Source organism: Galeopterus variegatus, unplaced genomic scaffold (genome assembly GCF_000696425.1).
Source record: "Galeopterus variegatus unplaced genomic scaffold, G_variegatus-3.0.2 Scaffold5649, whole genome shotgun sequence".
NCBI classification, from domain to species: Eukaryota; Metazoa; Chordata; class Mammalia; order Dermoptera; family Cynocephalidae; genus Galeopterus; species Galeopterus variegatus.
In genome coordinates, this window is record NW_007731760.1 from 130,257 (window position 1) to 150,017 (window position 19,761).

Below are 19,761 nucleotides of genomic sequence, written 5' to 3' on the forward strand. Positions count from 1 at the left end.
GCAGAAGAATCAGGCTGCAAACCCAGAGTACTTGACTCAACAGTCTTCAATCTTTCCTTTACACCACACTACTATGGCAGTTGTTATTATCTAATATTTTCCCCAGTTACTAATGCCATAATAATTGTTGACTATCAAATGTGGATTCTACTCATATTTATAGCTCATATGCAAGGGAATGGTTAGAATTACATGGAAATTTCTCAAACTAAGTCACAATGACATCACCAGAATATTTATTCTCTTTCTCTCTTTTATTTTATTTTTTTATTTTAACTTTTACTTGTACGTATTTGTCGGGTTCTTTCAATATGTGAAGTGGTGGACTAATAGGTACAAAACTATGCTATCTACCCTAAGTGAACCTTTCCCTTTTTAAAATTAAATTTATAGCCAACTATTTATGCAAAGGGAAAATGACCATTGACACAGAATCAGATAATTCATCGCATGAGAATAGAGCATTTATATTCAATCTTTCACATCAAAAATCTAAACTAGTATTTAATTCTTGTTCTGATAAATAAATTAAGCATAATTTGACCACCCTTCAAACATACACAAAAATTACTAAATATACTTAATGTGGAGTTCACATAATTTTATTTTTTCTTGCACTACTCTACATTCTTAGTTTCGCATAATGAAGGCCTTTGAGACTTTTTTTTGGAGAAAACTGCTATAATTATTTTCCTTATTTTTTAGAGGTGGTTTTCATCTTTCTATCCCTACCTATCTTCATTTTTATTACTGGGACATTATTAACCTTCCTTTAAAAATAAATTTTAAAAGACACTATATTTTGCAATTTTATTTATTTTATTTATTTATTTATTTTTGTCCTTTTTTTGTGACCAGTAAGGGGATCGCAACCCTTGGCTTGGTGTCGCCCGCACCGCGCTCAGCCAGTGAGCGCACGGGCCATCCTTATATAGGATCCGAACACGCAGTGGGAGCGTTGCTGCGCACCCAAGCGCTGCACTCTCCTGAGTGCACCACGGGGCTGGCCCGCAATTTCATTTTTTAATTTTTTCCCAGCTTTATGGAGATACGATTAACAAAAATTGTGTATATTTAGGGTGTACAACATGATGTTTTGATAAATGTATACACTGAAATAATTACCACAATCAAGCTAATTAACATATTCTTCACCTCACATAGTTACTTTCTTTTTCATGGTGAGAACACTTCACATCTACTCTCTTAGCAAATTTCAAGTATACAATACATTATTATTAACTATAGTCACCATACTCTACTTCAGGTCTTCAGTACTTAATCATATTATAACTGAAGGTTTGTATCCTTTAATGAATAGCGTCACTTCTCACCCACCCCCAGCCCCTGGTAACCACTGTTCTACTCTCTGTTACTATAGGTTCTCATGGTAAAATATAATAGAGATACAGAATATCACATAAAACAAATGTGTAGCTTAATGAATTATTTATTTTATTTTAAGACAAGCACCCTCAAACACCACCACCCAAGTCAAGAAATGGATCATTGCAAGCCACTTCAAAACCCATCAACATGTCTCAACCAATCATAAACCTCTCTTTTCTCTCCTGTTGTACTGGCTCCCCTGAATTTTATGGTGTTTACCTCCTTACTTTCCTGGTTTAGAGTATTATTCCCATGTGTGCATCCCTTAGCTCAACAGTTTGGTTTCCCTACTTCTTAGTTCTTCAATATCATTTTTTTGCTCCTCTACAATTATTTCAGGTACATGTAAATTGACTGCTCAACACCAATCCTATGTCAATTTATCTCTATTCATTTTGGTGTTCTGAAGTCCATTCTCTTGTAAATTCCTAGGCAAGGACTCATGGGAACAATATTCTCTGAATTTTTGCATGTTGACAGCAGCTTAAGGCCTTCGTACTCGAAAATTGACTTGGCTAAATATAAATTCTTGGCTCACAGCATCTTTAATATGTCACTCTGGTTTTATTGGTAATATAATTTTCTTTTCCTTTACAAGTGATTTGACATTTTTACCTGGATGCCAAAAAGACTTTTTTTCTTTAAAGTCCAGAAATTTTACAGACTATGTCTTAGTGTTGACTGTTCTGGGCCAACTTTTTCAGGGAGGTTATGGTTTGGTCTTTTAATGTACAGTTTCAAGTTTGTTTTCTTTTTTTTTAAATTCAAGAAATTTTTCCTTTAGTTTTTAGGATTTGTTCTGTTTCTTTGCTTTGGGTTTCTACTTTTAAGGACTCCCGAATTATGTGTATATTAATTCTAATTCTTTTTATCTCTTTCTTTCTTTGATATTTAAATTTTTCTGTCTTTTATATCCCAATTACCTAATGGCATTATCTATTATGCCTATTCTATGTTGCATTCCTTCTGGTTTAGTCTTTATTTGTTTAATATATTTTTTTCTTTCCTGAATATATTACCCAGTTTTAGAATTTCAAATTCTGATGTAGGCTATTCTTTCAAATACATTGTATCATTTCATTAAAGATTTTTGGATTCATTAGAAGTAGTTAAATAAAAAATGGAAGTTAAAAGTGGAAAAATATATTTTTCATCTTTTATAGGGCATTTCTTCTGCAATGCAGTGTCTATAGGTATGCTATCTTGGTACTTATTCTGTTTTTTTTCTTTAAAAATTCTTGAATTTAAACCTTAGTTGTTATTAATTTTTGTGGGTAGTGGCACATCTCACATATACATTTATTCATGCCATGAAAGCACTTATACAGGTGTACAGTGATGTTACATATTACCACCTGATAGAGTTTGGATGTGTTGTATCCCCAAAACTCATGTGGAAATCTGATCCCTAGTGTGACAGTGTTGGAAGCTGTTTGAGTCATGCAGGCAGATCCTTCAAGAATGGATTAATGCTCTCCCTGGGGGAGGAGGGGTATTAAATGAGTTCTCCCTTGGTTAGTTCCCACGAGAGATGGTTGCTTAAAAGACCCTGGCACCTCCTCCCTCCCTCCCCTCTCTCTTGCTTCCTGTCACCATGTGATCACCTTGTACCTGCCAACTGCCGGCCACTTTCCACCATGAGTAGAAGCAGCCTGAGGCCCGTGCCAGATGCAGCTGTCCCAGAATCATAAGCCAAATAAACCTCTGTTCTTTATAAATTACCCAATCTCAGGTATTTCTGTTGTAGCAACACAAACAGACTAATACACCACCTAACACAGCTTGTTTGAATTTACAGGCAGACTGACATTTCATTGCGTGTGTACTCCTATAAAGCTAGTTAATGATGACCATGAGCAGGTGCAGGACTCGAACCTTTCAAAGCTTTACTTCTTTTATCAGCACTCCTGATTTTATGAAAAATGAAGCCCATCAACCCCATACCTCCCCAAATCTCCTAGTAAACTTGAGTATAGTAGGGCTTCAGGGGAATCAAACATTTTTAATAATGCTTTGGAGCATCTCAGCCCAGGACCAATGTCTCAGGCTGCACCAGCAAAACCTTATAAGCCTTAATTATTTTTGTTGCTAATTTAATGTGAAACTAGTTTTCCTTAACTAGTAAAAGGAGACAGAATTCAGAAACTTTTTAAAATTTGTGGTTTTAAGCTATATTTCAAAACTATGGCTGATAACTTTCTAAGACTTTTAGTTCCTCTCCTTCACTTTTATCTGGACTTTCTTTTTTGTCTTTATTGTTTCTATACTGAGCAGTATGGAGTCTTTTTTTTAGAAGGAGGCTTTATTATGGAAGGAAACTTTGTCTGGTTAGTTTCTAGAATTCATGAGGCCCAGACTATTCCAATCCCTTAGCATGAACCTCTTGTACTCAGCTATGCTGGAATATGGAAATCCCCTCTCAAGTTTACCATCATTCTCTGATTGCCTTACTGCACTTTCCAGTGAGTATCTGTTAGTGATGAGGGAATTTTTCAGATCCATCATGGACCCAGTTGCCTCCCTCTGCTTCTTCCTGTACAGTTGCTGACACCACATAGGTCTTGTGGCTTTGGAAGGTTTAACTCCATCCACTCATATTTTGGGGTTCATGGGTATATCTTGTCACCTAATTTTGGGTCAGATATTATCCATGACTTTCTGGGTTTTCACTCTAGATGTTCTTTAGGGCAATTCAAAAAGATTTTTTTAACTTATGTCACCACCATCTTCCCAGAATCCTCTTTGTTTAATTTATATCTTTAGGTCTCATTGAGATTTCCACATTAGCTTAATGGGTTGAATAAGAGCAACACTAGATATCAGAAAGGTTATTTTTGTTTTTCTAGTTGTGATTGGGTATACTAATTCACACCTTAAAATGGTATGAAATCTTTTATTTTCAGGCATAAACTCAATGTAAAATAATGTCCATAATACAAGTAGAACTAAAAAGATAATGATTTTTTAAAACACAACTCTTGAAATTTTGCCAAGTATTGTTTACAAATAGCTATACACACTTTCCCTAGAAACAAGGCAAAAACAATGATTGATGCCTAATGTATTCAAGACCTAAATACACTTAACATACATAGCATGGACCAGGATTAAAGTTAATAATCAGACAATCAGGAAAATAATACAATTTACTATTCTAGAGTCTGTATCTTCATTTAACAAACATTTCTGACAGTGTGTCAAATGCTGTGAGATAAAGAACATTTGAACTCAGTTCCCTATAGCAATGAGATTTATTTTGTAAAACTTTACAGGACAATAAGGGCAGCAGAAATTTGAGGGGAAGCTAAGAATAGCCATAGAGCAAACCATCCCCACTCCAGCACAGATTGGACTTCTCTCCCTTGCTCTCATAGGTGATGTTCTCTCCCTCTTCTGGGCCTTCTCACATGTTATTTCTCCTGCCTGCAATGACCTTTTCACTTCTCTTTGCATAGGTAAATCCTACCTAATCTTCAGGTCTCTGTTTAATGTTCATTTTCTCATTCCCATACACCTGGAACTTTAGCTTTGAAATATAAATTAACTAATTCATCCTAGACCACAAATTCCATGTGGTGCAAGTACTATGTCGATTCAACTCACTTCTGAATCCCCAGTTTCTGGCCTATTGTAGGTGTCTAATAAACACTAAAGGAGAAGTAAATATCGAGCTCTGGTGAGTGACCACATCTAGGCATTCACGTGTGCAAGTGTCACAACTATAACAAGCAATATAATATTCCTTTGGATGGCTAACTATAAAATTCGTTTTTTGTTTATTTTAGCTAGGGGATTATTTTCCACATTGAAATTTTAAAAATAAAAATAAAATATGGGCATTGTATGTGATCCAATGGTGTAACAATGCTCAAAAGAAGGTATTCTTGCATAATCTGATGAGAAGAGTGTGCAGCAGGTGAGTTAGAGGTCATAGCTGCTGAAGATAATAAATCCAGGTTTGCACATGTAGAACATCTTTTCACACAAGAGGTACTTCAAAAAAGAAAGAGATTACACATTAATCCAGCATGATTTTCCAATTGTGAACCACAAACCAAAAGAGTGTAAAATCAAAGGTATAAAGAATGAATCCAGCAAAAACAATATTCAAGCATTCCATAAGCACTAACGGATTCAAATTTGTCACAAAACCCTATTAAGATCATGAATATCTATGACCAGCCATCTAGGTTTGGGTAAATCTGGTGAATTTGAACTTAAACCAATGTCATGAAATATTCCCTAAAAATCCTAATTTTAAAGTACAGGGGATTTTGACAAAACTCTTAAATAGAGAAGAAAATGTAAGGGAAAGTTCTAGTGAAATGTTGAAAATGACATGAATAGTACAGTGGAAATACTTAGGTTTGTTTAAAATAGCACCTTTGATAAAAGCAGGCTTATTTGCTGAGTTTCAATTACCTGACCTACCACAATGGCCAGCGAGTCTATACCATTAGATTAAGATGCTATGCTGAGCTTCCCTCTGCAGTTTTAGAAGACTCTGGTCCCACACTTCCACTCAGTCATGGTAATTTTCAGTCATGGAAATCTTCAGTCATGGCAATTTTCAGTGATCTGCTTGAGTCATTGCTTTACTTATAACAACATTAGAATCTGTCTCTAATGAGAAGTACATGTAAAAACACCCATGGAAATCTTCAGTCATGGCAATTTTCAGTGATCTGCTTGAGCCATTGCTTTACTTATAACAACATTAGAATCTGTCTCTAATGAGAAGTACATGTAAAAACACCCTTATCTCACTAAGGCCCCACAACCTGGCTTTAGAAAATAGTTTCTACACAGGGAAGAGGATAATGTTTGCATGTATTTCTGCTGTGTTTCCTTGAAGATCTGGATTTGGGATGGATAAGTAATAATTTAGAGTCATCAACAATCAGCAGCAGCCTTCTTGGCATGATTTATTTCTACGAGGAGGTAGAAAGGTAGACTAGATGACATTTCTAGGATTTTTCCAGACTTGTGCTATAACCATTAGGAGAATGTTTTTTGATTGGAATTGGTGAGCTCCTTTCCTGGGATTTGTCATAATATGGGAGCATAAACTTTTAGGCTACATATCTCGTACTATGCCTAAGACACTCCAGGGCTAAAAAATGTTTATCTCCCCTGCTAGTTAGCACAGATGACCAGAGAATGTCTCTAATGAATTCAAGACACAGGAACCATCCTATAGAAGTCAGTTATTGTCAAACAAAGAAAAGATCTGTTCTCTAGCTAAAGCTCGCACCTTGAATCTCCCAGCTCTTGGACCCTTGACCATAGAAGGAACCAGGAAAAAGAACGCAGGTAGATCAATGCAAAACCACCACCACTCTTGAAAAGAAAATTCGAATAGTCATTTCCTACTGACAGTGTCAACAGCATCATCTTTTTTGAAGGTATTATACATCCTACAGCTTGATGAAATTACTTTTTTTGTCTCCTTAAATCTCTTCCTTCATGTCAATTATTCTTGGAATACCAATGTTGACAATAGTCTGGATCTGTATTATATATGGGCTATGGAGTGACATGAACTTCATAAAGAACATGTATTTCTTGGCTACAGTCACTGCAGTATAATGAATTGCCTGGCTCTCACTTGAAATGAGTTGCAGCCTGCTGTATATGCTCCTCTTCTCCTTTCACTCAGTCTCTTTCCAGTTCATGGCCACATATAGATGGCTGTTTGATCTATAGTGAAATATATACCAAGTTTTCCATCCTAATTTTAAGTGAAAAAAAAAAAAAAAACAGAGCAAAATAGCTAGTCTCATCCTCAATCCCAGACAACAGGTAAGAAACCTTATATTTGCTCATTAAAAAAAAATTCTCAGATGTGGGAAAAGGTTATAGGTTGTATTCCCAGGGGAAGAAAAGGGGAAAGTGTTAAGTGATCTGTCTCTTCCCACCCTCCTGCCACCATCACAACCACCCTACCACTAGCCTTTACCATATACCATATGAAAATGGAAGCTCATAAAAGTCACCCTCTGTCCCTTCTTATGCTCATTCAGTCAATATTAATTGGTTCCCTGCTGTAAGAGTGGCACTGGATTAGGTAATTGGAGGAGAGCAAAAGTGTTTGTTCTGCACTAAAATAGCTTACAATACAGAAGAGGAAGCAGAATTATGTATTTATATATTTAAATGAGATGAGGCTTATGAGAGCTCTTAAAAATTGTATCTGTCTTCACGAAACACCCTACAATTTCAGCCCCAATGAATATGATAAATAAAACATGATTATGGGAGTTCTGAGTGGTAGTATTTTTTTAATTGAATCATAATTGATTATACGAGGAGTAAATATTGAGTAAACAGAACAAAATGTCCCAAAGAGCATCCCCTATGTGTCAGACCTTTCTTATTTGCTATAGCAAATCTTTGAAGTATATATTATTGTCCCATTTTACAAATATATAACTTGAGGCTCAGTAATAATAGATAACTGTTGAGGTCATATAGCTAGTGAGTTCCAAATCCAGAATTTGAACCCATTCCAGTTTAAATCTAAAGACCAAGACTCTCTCTAGAATTCAGATTGTGAAGGAGTTGAAATGAGTTGGGCTTTGATTACTGGGTGTGGACAAGGAAAAGATGGGAAATGGGTGGAAAAATGGGCAGAAAAAAGGAACCAGAGAAAAGGCAGGAAAGCACAAGACAAACTTAAAGTACTGAGATCAACATGATTAGAATTGATGACTCAAGTATAGCAATAGTTGGCAAGGTTGGAAAATTGCATTGCGTCCTTGCATTCTAGACCACTGGCTCTGATTTGATCCTTTAGATACTGGACAATCACAAAAAGCTTCTGGCAGAGTATGATATTGTGAAATATGTATTTTGTCTTCATTCTTTCTTTGCATACAAATCCTAAAACCCTTAGAATCTCCAAAGTGATGTCTTTTCATATACTAATGAGTTAACTGATGTCTGGCAGCTCCTACGTAGCCTCAGGATGGGGACTGGTCATTGGAGAAACCAAGGCAGGATAAGAGGGTTGGGACTTTCAGCCCCACCCCCAACCTCAAGTAGGGGAGAGGGGCTGAAGATTAAGTTGATCACCAGTGGCCAATGATTCAGAAGCATGGCAAAATAACCTAGGGTTTGTGATTGGCATGAGAAATAGGGCAGTCTTGGGGACTGTGCCCTCAGCCTGTGGCATCTGACACTATCTCCAGGTAGATAGTATCAGAATTGAATTGGAGGACAGCAGCTGGTGTCTGCTGAGGAACTGATGGCTTGCTTGATGTGAGGGGAAAATCCCACACACATTTGGTCACAGAAGTCTTCTGTGTTGATTGTGGTGTGAGAGCAGAGGAAAAACATAATATGTGGGGGAAATACTGGAGGCAGGGGGCCCTGCCTTGAGAGATATTTAGGGGGGAGCTTAACAAGCCAGACCAAGGGTCTCCTGCTGTGTGCTCATTTGTCTATATATAGTGACTTTTAAAAGAACCAATACAAAATTATTTAAATTAGGTGAAACAAACTGCCTACGATAGAAGTTCTTGATTTCTGCCCTCTGCACCTCCTCAAAAAATAAGAATAGAAACTTATTCCTCCACTAGAGTGAATTTTGATATAGTGAATCTCAATAAATGGGACCACCCTTCTCCACTAGATAGTGAATTTTGATATAGTGAATCTGAATAAATGGGACCACCCTCTACCTGGTTCCCCAGGCTGAAAACCGTGGTAGCACCTGGACTCCTTTCTCTCACATCCTGCATCGCATCTGTCAGAGAATCCTCTCAACACCACCTTTACAATTCAAACCTGACCATTCTCTCCTGTGCATGGCTGCTACCTTACTCTTGGCTACCATCATCTCTCTCACCTTCCACCTTTTTACCAGTACCATCGACCCCCCTCTCAGCAACTAGAGCAATTATTTAAAACTGCAATTCAGGTTGTATCATTTACTAACGGAAATACTCCAATGGCTTCCCAACACACCTGAAGTAGAATCCCAAGTTCTCATCCTAGTCCGTAGGCCCTCCAGGATCTGGTTTCTATCAGCAGCTGGTGCATTTTCCACTTGATCCCTGGTGGCTCTGCAGCAGCCACCCTGGGCTTGCTCTTCCACAAACATACCGGTTATACTCCAAACTCATCACTTTTTCATTTCTGGTTCCTCTGCCTAAAATACATCTCCCCAAAATTCATTTTTTCTTTCCTTATTTTATTCAGGATTCTGTGGGAAAAAAATGTCACCTGTTCCTAGAGCACTTCCCAAAGCATCACCTTCGCAGGATACTCCCCTGTACCCCACTCCTTGTCTCTTTACCTTGCCTTATTTTCTTCATAGAACATATCTCTATTAGATTTGGCAATTACTTTTTCATTTATCTTTTGTGTTTCCTACTCTATGTCTAATGTTAAATCAATGCCTGGAATAGATGTTCAATATATGTTTACTCAAAAATGATTTGGTAAATGTGAACATAAAGACATGGATAGATATTCTAACAGCAATAAAATGGTATGCATATATAGTGACCTTTTTTCCAACCAGCTCTGATTTATTTTGAATTACCCATTGTCTCAAATCTTCCAAGAGTAACATCTTACAAAGTCTGAATAATGTTTTTTTTCTTGTTACAGAGTTGCAAGTAGCCCTTAGTTATTTAATTCACCTTTTTTTTTTTAGCTTTTAAGCCAAGGGTTTTGGGTTTTGGGTTTTTTTTTGTTTTTGTTTTTGTTTTTTGTTTTTTTGTAATTGAGGTAAAATTCAAATTACAATAAAATTAACAATTTTAAAGTATGCAATTCTGTGTCATTTACTACAATGGTACTTCAAAATGTTCATGAAAAGATTCCTATTATCTTTATTTTATTTTATTGTTTTTTATATTCCATGATGTTGCAGAGCAGTCGGGAGGGAGGGGGAGAGGGGAAAGGGGTAGGAAATGGGGGGGAAGTAGGAGGAAGGAGGTGGGGTGGGATTGAGGCCTGTGGCAACCCCCTCATTCCTGCAGGGGAGACTGGGGGGCTTCCAGCAGTGTCTTGGTCATTGGCAGGCTCAGTGCAGGTATAGTGGGGTTTGGCAACAGCCCTCACCTCCCACCTCCCTGGCTCGGGAACCCATGGCCCTTCTTGCTGTGGCTGCATGGTCGTCACTAGGCTGGTTGTTCATGCTGGGGGGGCGGCGTGACCAAGGCCCAAGCCCCCCACCGCCCCGGCTCAGGACAGCCAGGGACACTTCTGAAGCAGCTTGGTGGTTGTCACTGGGCTGGCTGCACATGGTGTGGGGTGCATGGCCAAGGCCCTCAGACCCCCACCACCCTGACTCAGGACAGCCTGGGGCATTTCCTGCAGCAGCTCAGTGGTCATCATTAGGGAGGTTGCCCTTGCTGGTGGGGTGTGGCCAAAGCCCTCAGACCCAACCATCAGGACTGGTTGCAGGTGTCAGGGGGCTGGCTGAGGCCCACAGTCCTCCCCCCTTTCTGGTTTGGTAGCCTAGAAGACTTCCAGTCCTTCTAGGTGTTATAGGTGTTCTTTGGTGAGATGAGACCAAATTACTAGTTATTATCAAACTTTGTCTTTGGTTTGGGGTACATTGTTTTTTCTTTCAGTTCTGTGTTGGATTATTTGCTGTTCCAACCTCTTAAACTCTGCACTGGAACAAATTTGTTGTCCTTTGCTTACTTCTAAAACGGGGGAACTTCCTGTGAGGACCAGTACTTGAGCTCTGTGGTTGAGCTAAATTGCTGCTTTGCTGCTGATTCCCTAGGGAAGGCTTTTTGTGCAGCTCAGGTTTTAATGGTTGACTTATAGGACTTCTGGTTCTAGTGAAACCCAGTGTACCTGGGTTGTGTAGAAACACTGGACTGGACCTGAGTCTTTTCAACAAACTGCACCCCATGCAATTCTATATTCTTGACCAGTCTCTTCTGAGTGGTCCTATGCTGATTGGGGTGCTGATCAGCTGTCCTTGCTGTGCCCCAGTGTTCCCCCAGTTGGCCTGTCTCCCCCACCGCCTGTGCTGCAAACACTTCCCATGGGATAGGCCATGTTCCAGTCCCTGGTGATGACTCACTGGCCTCTGAATGTCTCCTTTTTTTTAGTTGTTGTGGTTCCTCAGTCCTATGTGGGTCCATGGGAATCCTATTAGTGGTATTGCTGGCCTGGGGGCCACCAAGGCCCTCTTCTTCCCTGCAGCATCCAAGCAATTTCATCTGAAGGGCACAGCTGCAGCTTTTTGCCAGCTCCTGCTCTGTGTGCTCAGCAGCTCCAGTCTGGAAATGGCTGAGATTTGAAATGGTCAGAGGGGTTTCTTATTTCTCTCATCGTGACTTCTCCCACCTTCATGCACTCCATAAGTCTCTCCTCCTCTTTTCCTGAGCTCTAGCAGCCCCAGCTTGGCTGTTGTTGCTTTTTTATAGCTGTAAATTGGTTGATTTGTGGGAGAGAGTGACACTGGGGACTGTATTCCACCATCTCAACCAGAAGTCACTTGTGTTATCTTTTAATTCTATTTTTCCACAAACTTTTTGAAGTACCCACATATATTCACTTGTTCTAATACTACCTCTATCTGTTTTAATACATTTCCATCAATTAAGTAATTTTTTTAAACAACTGATTTCTTAACTTGGGGGTGATAGGAAACTCATAACATTGCAAGTGTCAAATAAAGGAATCAAATATTTATCTCATTGTCCTTAGATAAGCTATTTTACTGGGTAACCAAATAATAGATGAGGGAAAGTGGCTCTTTTTAAAAGTATTCCAAATGATAAATAGAAAAGAAATTATCAGTTTGATATTTCACTATTTGGAACCTCTGATGAATTAATGGATCTTGCCATTTAGCATGAATATGTACAAACATCACAAAAGAAATACAAACATGTGTTTTGCAATGAAAGAACATGACACCATCTGTGGTTTTGCCAAAGAGAACAAAATAGTTTGTCCAAGCCTCTGTATTTACCTACCAATTTTCCAGAAACACAGAGGACAGGGAAACATGTTGAAGAGCACCAGGAGTATGTAGTCAACAAAATTCAGATGGTGGGAAACTCTACATGTCAAATCCCCTCAGTTCTTCGAACAATATATTGTAAGGGAAAAAACAGGTTGGAGGAAAAACTTGTAGATTAAAAGACTTTAAAGACATAATAATTGTTTTTAATGAGCAAGATTAAACCTAGTATCTAGGGATGCACATTCAGGTGATAAAACTAAAGAAATTCAAGGAAATGATAACTATAGGTCATAGTTATGGTTACTTTGGATAAGAGAAAAGGGATTATGACTGGAACAGGGCACAAGCAGAAGCTTGAAGTTTTATTTCTTGACCTGAGTAATAATTGCAAAAGTGTAATTAAAAATTTGTTAAGTTTCCCCTAAGAGCAGGAAGAAGATAATGATGCTGGTTTTCACCACTGCTATTCAACATTGTACTGAAAGTTCCAGCCAGAGCAACTGGGCAAGAGATAGAAATAAAGGCATCCAAATGAGAAAGGAAGAAGTAAATCTATCTCCCTTCACAGATGATAGGATCTTATATAGGGAAAGCCCATAGAATTTACAATAAAAAAAGAAGCTACTAGAGCTAAAAATGAACTCAGCAAAATTACAGAGTACCAGATCAACACACTAGATATACAGATATATAGAAAAATCAGTTGTGTTTATATATACTACTGTATATATAGAAATATATATATGTATGTATATATGTGCAACAACTCCAAAAGTATGAGCAACAAAAGAAAAAAATAAATTGGGCTTTATCAAAATTAAAAACTTTGGGGCATCAAAGGGCTTTAGCAAGAAAATGAAAAGGCCACCTGTAACATTTACATTCCCACAAGCAATGTGTGAGGGTTTTTTTAAGAAATGGAAGGGATGAAAATATTTGCCAATCAGATGTNAGAAATAAAGGCATCCAAATGAGAAAGGAAGAAGTAAATCTATCTCCCTTCACAGATGATAGAATTTACAATAAAAAAGAAGCTACTAGAGCTAAAAATGAACTCAGCAAAATTACAGAGTACCAGATCAACACACTAGATATACAGATATATAGAAAAATCAGTTGTGTTTATATATACTACTGTATATATAGAAATATATATATGTATGTATATATGTGCAACAACTCCAAAAGTATGAGCAACAAAAGAAAAAAATAAATTGGGCTTTATCAAAATTAAAAACTTTGGGGCATCAAAGGGCTTTAGCAAGAAAATGAAAAGGCCACCTGTAACATTTACATTCCCACAAGCAATGTGTGAGGGTTTTTTTAAGAAATGGAAGGGATGAAAATATTTGCCAATCAGATGTCTGGTAAGGGTCTAGTATCCAGGATACATAAAGAACTCTTACAACTGAGTAAAAGACAACTCACTTTAAAAATGGAATATACATTTCTCTAAAAAAGATAAACAAATAGCCAACAAGCACATGAAAAGATATTTAACATCATTAGTCATTAGGAAAATACAAATCAAAACCACAATGAGATACCACTTCATACTCACTAGGATGGCTATAATTTTTTTAAAAATTGTTTAAAAACACAAAAAATAAGTGTAAGTAAGGATGTAGAGGAAATGGAACCTTTACACATCGCTGGTGAGAATGTAAAGTGTTACGGCCACTGTGGAAAATATTTTGGTGGTTTGTCAAAAAGTTAAATGTAGCATTATGATACAGTCCAGCAATTCTACTCTTTTATATGTATCCAAAAATTAAAAACAGGTACTCAAATAAGTACATGTACACACACATTCATAACAGCACTACTCGAAACAACCAAAAATTAGAAACAGCCCAAACGTCCATCATTTTTATGGATGAATGGATAAGCAAATTGTAGTATATATCCATATAATAGAATATTATTCAGCCATAAAAGGGAATGACATACTGTTACATGCTACAATGTGGATGAATCTTGAAAATATTATGCTAAGTGAAGGAAGCCCATGACAAAAGTTCACATACTGTACAATTTTATTCATATTAAATATCTAAAACAGGTAAATCTATACAGACAGAAAGCAGATTAGTTATTGCCAAGGACTTAGGGAAGAGCAGAATGAGAAAAACTGCTTACTGGGTAAGCAGTTAGTTTTGAGTGATAGAAATGTTTTGAAACTAGTTACAAAGAAGCGGCAGTTGCTAACATTGTGAATGTACTAAATACCACTGAATTGTCTGCTTTAAAATGGTTCATTTTCTGTTATTGAATTTTACGTCAATAAATCATTTTGAAATGCATCAGGCTATTAAAAAAGATAACCTGCAATCCCATATACATTTTATAAATGCTGTAGGATGAGCTAATGTGTGCATGCACTCTTTTGTTGAGAGGAGTGGAAAAGTGAGGAGATGCTAATTCTGAAATGGTCACTTTGGACAAAAAAATCGTCAGACTCCCTTTCTGGCTCATAGTCATTATGGTAATTATTTCATAAAATGAAAAGTTTCCATTTCCCCCACATATCAAATTCATTCTAACACATTTCTTCTGGTTTAGTGACAAGCTGTTTAAACATATGGTTCTTGTATTTTACAGACATACTTGGCAAGTGCAAGACAAAATTGACGCAAACAACGTGGCTTACACAACTGGGAAGCTGAGCTTTCACACCGATTATCCGGCCCTCCATCATCCACCTGGGGTAAGGTGAGCCTCAACATATTTTCCACAAGGCAGGCCAAGGACCAATATCCTCCTATATTTTGAATCTTGAAGATTATGTTTCACCAGCTCATTCGGCTTATGTAAATCTTTTTTCTTCAAACACAATCCAAACTTACAAAATCTCTGTACCTAAATTCTGATATGCTCATATTCTTAAGGGATAGGACATTTTCACACATCTACTTTTAAACATTTCTTTGTTTCTTCCTGGAAATAACTTTTGGCACTTCTTGCTTTGCCAACACAAAATTTAAGACAGCAGTACATCTTGAGGTCTTTCTGCACATACATCACTCCCAAGAGAGTTAAAAAAGAAATTGAATTCAGGAAGCACAATGTAGAGTTTTTCCACAAAGTCACATGGACATCATTCATATCAGTTAGCTACTGCTGCATAAAAACCAACTTTATAACTTAATGGCTTCAAAGAACAGCTATTTACTTAGCCCATGTTTAATTTAGATTGCATTCAGCTAGGCAGTTCTTGTCTGCAGTCATACACCCATACTTAGCTGCTGTGTTGGCTAGAGACTGGGTTGACTTCAGCTGAGAGGGCTTGTATGTGTTACACTTGGACTATGATCCTCCAGCAGGCTAGCCCAGGCTTAGGCACATGGCAACTGGCAGAATTTCCAGAGAACAAACCAAAGCATGCAAGGCATCTTGAGGCCTAGGCTAGTAATCAGCACAATGTCACTTTCACAACATTTTTTTGGTCTAAGCAAGTCATAAGTCTAGTCAGATTCATGAGGTGTCTGATGGGAGGAGCTGCAAAAATGCATTACAAAGGGGTGTGAATAGAAGGAATAGAATAACTGCGGCTATTTTTGGAAATCTTCTACCATCCCATCTATCTGATTCCTTGTCAAGGAGGGAGATGCTCAATGTGGATCCACAAATTCCCCAAGAAAATTTCTGGGTAGACACTTCCTCTACATTTCTACAAAATTGTCAGTTTACTAAACCAGCTATATTTTTTATAAAATCATCATTTTGCTAAGCCAAAAAAACAAATGGGCAGGAAACTACCTCTTAAAAATATTTTTAGAGCTTAATTGGAGTAAATGAAGTAACCAGATAGAAATCTGTACCTTCAAAGGTAAATGAAAATTTGGGCAATTCTCAAGTTAATGGAGAAGAAATGGGCTAAAATCAAAATCATTTTTTTCCCATATCTCGACTGGACATATATTCTCTGTACCCTTGATCTTACCCATTGTTCTCACCAGTATTAGCTAAGCTACTCTAGTATTTGATTTCACGAAAGGTAAATGAAAATTTGGGCAATTCTCAAGTTAATGGAGAAGAAATGGGCTAAAATCAAATCATTTTTTTCCCATATCTCGACTGGACATATATTCTCTGTACCCTTGATCTTACCCATTGTTCTCACCAGTATTAGCTAAGCTAGTCTAGTATTTGATTTCACATGTTTTAAATTATTTTGTTCATTGTAAAGCACCACATGATTTCTTTGAACTAAATGATGACAGTAAAATGACCTCTATAGTCCCCTTTTTGGGTAGATGTTGGGGTGAAGAGACATACAATGTGATTTATTCTAAATGTAGATCAGAGATTTTTCAGAAATGCTGGGGTTAAAAGCCAAACCCAATTTATCTGCCAAAGACAGGTTGGACAAGTTGGATGGAATAATGCTTGAAAAGTGAAACTAGAAAACTATTTGAATTTTTAAACTATCTCCTGTTCTTTATGAGTTTAAGTTTTGTTTCTGGGTTAAAATTAAAGCCTAAGGAAAAGTAATTAAATGATTTCATAAATATTCCTGAAGTATGATACAATGCTTGACATTTTCACAGCACTTTATACTTTTTCAAAGCATTTTTGCTTGTATTACTTTTTATGATCCCTATAAACATTCCTTTAAGGTAGACAGGACTGAGCATGTCTTTTTATGTTAGATAAGGAAATGAAGCACAGGTTAAATACTTTTATAGGGTGACATCTGATTAATGAGAAAATTAGACTTGAACCCAGGCCTTCATCTAGTTTTTCATCACACCATACTGATCTTCAGTTGGAATTTCTAATTACCATAATATATATAACACAATAGATTATTTATAGATATTGTCATACTTTACAAACTCTTTAAAGGCAGGAACTGAATCTTGTACTTCTTTATAGCTGAAGACTTAATACAGTACCTTGCACGTAATAGAGACATAACAGAGATGTATAAAGAGGCAAGAAAGTATCTTCATCAATGAATGAAACATCCAAGATAAATTACACGATAGGAGATTTTAAAATAACAAATGGTTCCTAAAATGTCTAGATTTTAGTAGAGGAATGATAAAACATAGGTATCTGATAATACTCTTGCTCAAATTTTGAATTCTCATTTTGAACTATTCAGGGATTTTTGCATCAAAGTTTGTGCTTTTCTACAACAAATAGAACAAGTCATTTTTTTTTCAGTACAGATGAAATGATCTGGATAATGAGTTACCTGTGGAGAGTTCAGTTTGATTAATTTGGATCATGTGGGACAGGGATAAGGGGACATCTTTAATGAAACACAGATGTTGCTTTGCTAACTGTCTTTCTCTGGGCCAAAAGTCACATGCTACCATAAAGTAACGTTTGAAAAGAAAATATTTTTGGTCACGAATGATTCACATGAAATAAAATTGGGTTTTAGACATGACAGGCCTCTATTTACCTTTTGAATTAGTGGTGAAAGTGTTGTCAGGCTCCACCATCTTTTTTCTCTTATAAGAATATATTAAAGTGTCACTATACAAAAGAAAATATTACTTGGCCCTGCCATACATAAAAGATATGAGCTGATCTTTGTAAAGACTACATTTGAAATATTCTGAGTTCATAATGGCAAAATCTAAAAGGATTTAAAGAACCTTTGATTCTCCCAAAGAAAAAGGTAAACTATTGTTCAGCCTTCTTGGAGTTTGGTAGACTCGAGGTTGACCTTCCCACTTCCTCTTCTTTTTCATCATGTTGCTCCATCCCTCATTGACCTGGTGAAATGATTTTCTACAATGGCTTGACCCATTTATACACATATTTTGTCAAGCTTAAAAAACTTACATCAATTTAAAGATTGAACCATTATTAATTTAGACCAGTTTTCGTCCAACATCAGAAAATAAGGATAGACATTCTCTCTAAATTTACAAAGCACATGTATACATACCACATAACTCTAAATTATTAACAGTTTCTTAAAGGGATTTCTCACTTTGAAGAAAAGGGACTGCTGTATATTGGGGATATACAATATACAGTCCCTGTATAAAGGGACTGTGCATATTGAGGCAAATGAGCCAAGGTTTGAATACCAACTTTACCATGCATTAGCTGAGTTCTTATTAATAGGCCAGTTTTGACACCTCTGTATTCAGTCTCTTCCTCTTCAAAGTGGAGATAAATGAATCAAATTGTAAGGACTATTATGAGGAGTGTGTATGTGACACAATTATAATTTGAAAGCACATATGTATAGCATTGTTAGAATTGGGAAAACTTGTGCGGTTTGGAGGGGAGACATGATTTATATTCTAGAAATATTCATAGCATTGTTAGAATTGGGAAAACTTGTGCGGTTTGGAGGGGAGACATGATTTATATTCTAGACCAGCACTGTTCAATATGGCAGCCACTAGCCTCAAGTGCCTATTAAATTTTAATTTAAATTAAGATTAAATAAAAGTTAAAATTCAGTTCCTTAGTAACACTAGCTTCATTTCAAATGCACAACAGCCACATGGAGCTAGTGACTACTGTATTGAGGAGCACAGAAGAACATTTCCATCATCACAGATAGTTCTGGTGGACAGCAGTATTCTAGTCCATCTATGGAAAAAACCAAGCTAAATGAATATTTTTTCCATGAAGATTGATATCCCCGTAGGCTGGGTATTTGGCCATATTTGCTTCTTCCATTCAACAAGAACTCACTCAGACATTGGTTTTTATTTTATTTCATTCAGTAAAAATGAAGTTTTCACAGCTGAATAGTATTAGTTTCTTCAAACAGAAAACCAAAGTCTAAATTTAGGTATTCAAAAGCACCCACCCATGCTGACTTAGCAAAAGGACTCACAAAAGCAATGAAAAATTCCATTCACAGGAATATTTTTAGGGTTGGCCGGTTAGCTCAGGTAGTTAGATCACAGCCTTGTAACACCAAGGTCACCGGTGTGGATCCCCATACCAGCCAGCAGCCAAAATACAGAAAGAATATTTTTAAAATTGTACTATGTTTTGCTTTTTGAATGGAAACAATGTTAAAGGTTTTCCCCAAATCTTAGTAAAAATAATTAAATACTTAACTATCCCTTTAGTTTCTCATTCTCAATGTTTCTTGGGTTTACCCGTCTTTATAGTTCCTCATTCCCTTGTTCTTAAACCTGAACTATTGCATTAGATTCTCAAGTAGCTACTCTCTGACCAGTATCCCCCTCAAAAAAATGTTCATCCTCTGTAAAACCAGTGGACTAATATTCAGTTCTGACTATGTTACTTCTATATTCAAAAGCCTTCAATGATTCTTCACTAGGCACAAGAGAAAGCACAAAATCTTTCATCTGACATTTATGAGGAGGTCCCGAATCACCCTTCCACCCTGATTTACTCTTCCCGTTTATGACCCTCTGCTGCAGCCAGACTTTGTGCTACCCAGTGAGCTGTGCGTTTCTGCACACTCATCATCACTG

At 36.9% G+C, this 19,761-nt stretch overlaps 1 protein-coding gene and 1 pseudogene across 1 annotated transcript in view; one reads left to right on the plus strand and one right to left on the minus strand.

Annotated features, from left to right (window-relative positions):
* The window catches only part of BBOX1 (butyrobetaine (gamma), 2-oxoglutarate dioxygenase (gamma-butyrobetaine hydroxylase) 1), a gene marked incomplete at its 3' end in the record, with an annotated part of 56,945 nt that extends 41,902 nt beyond the window's left edge, over positions 1-15,043 (plus strand). Inside the window, exon 6 of the mRNA XM_008589774.1 lies at positions 14,933-15,043. Within this exon, the coding sequence (XP_008587996.1) occupies positions 14,933-15,043 (111 nt within the window). The remainder of the gene's footprint in view (positions 1-14,932) is intronic.
* Positions 3,230-3,411, minus strand: LOC103605191 (annotated as a pseudogene).
* Positions 15,044-19,761: the final 4,718 nt, after the last annotated feature.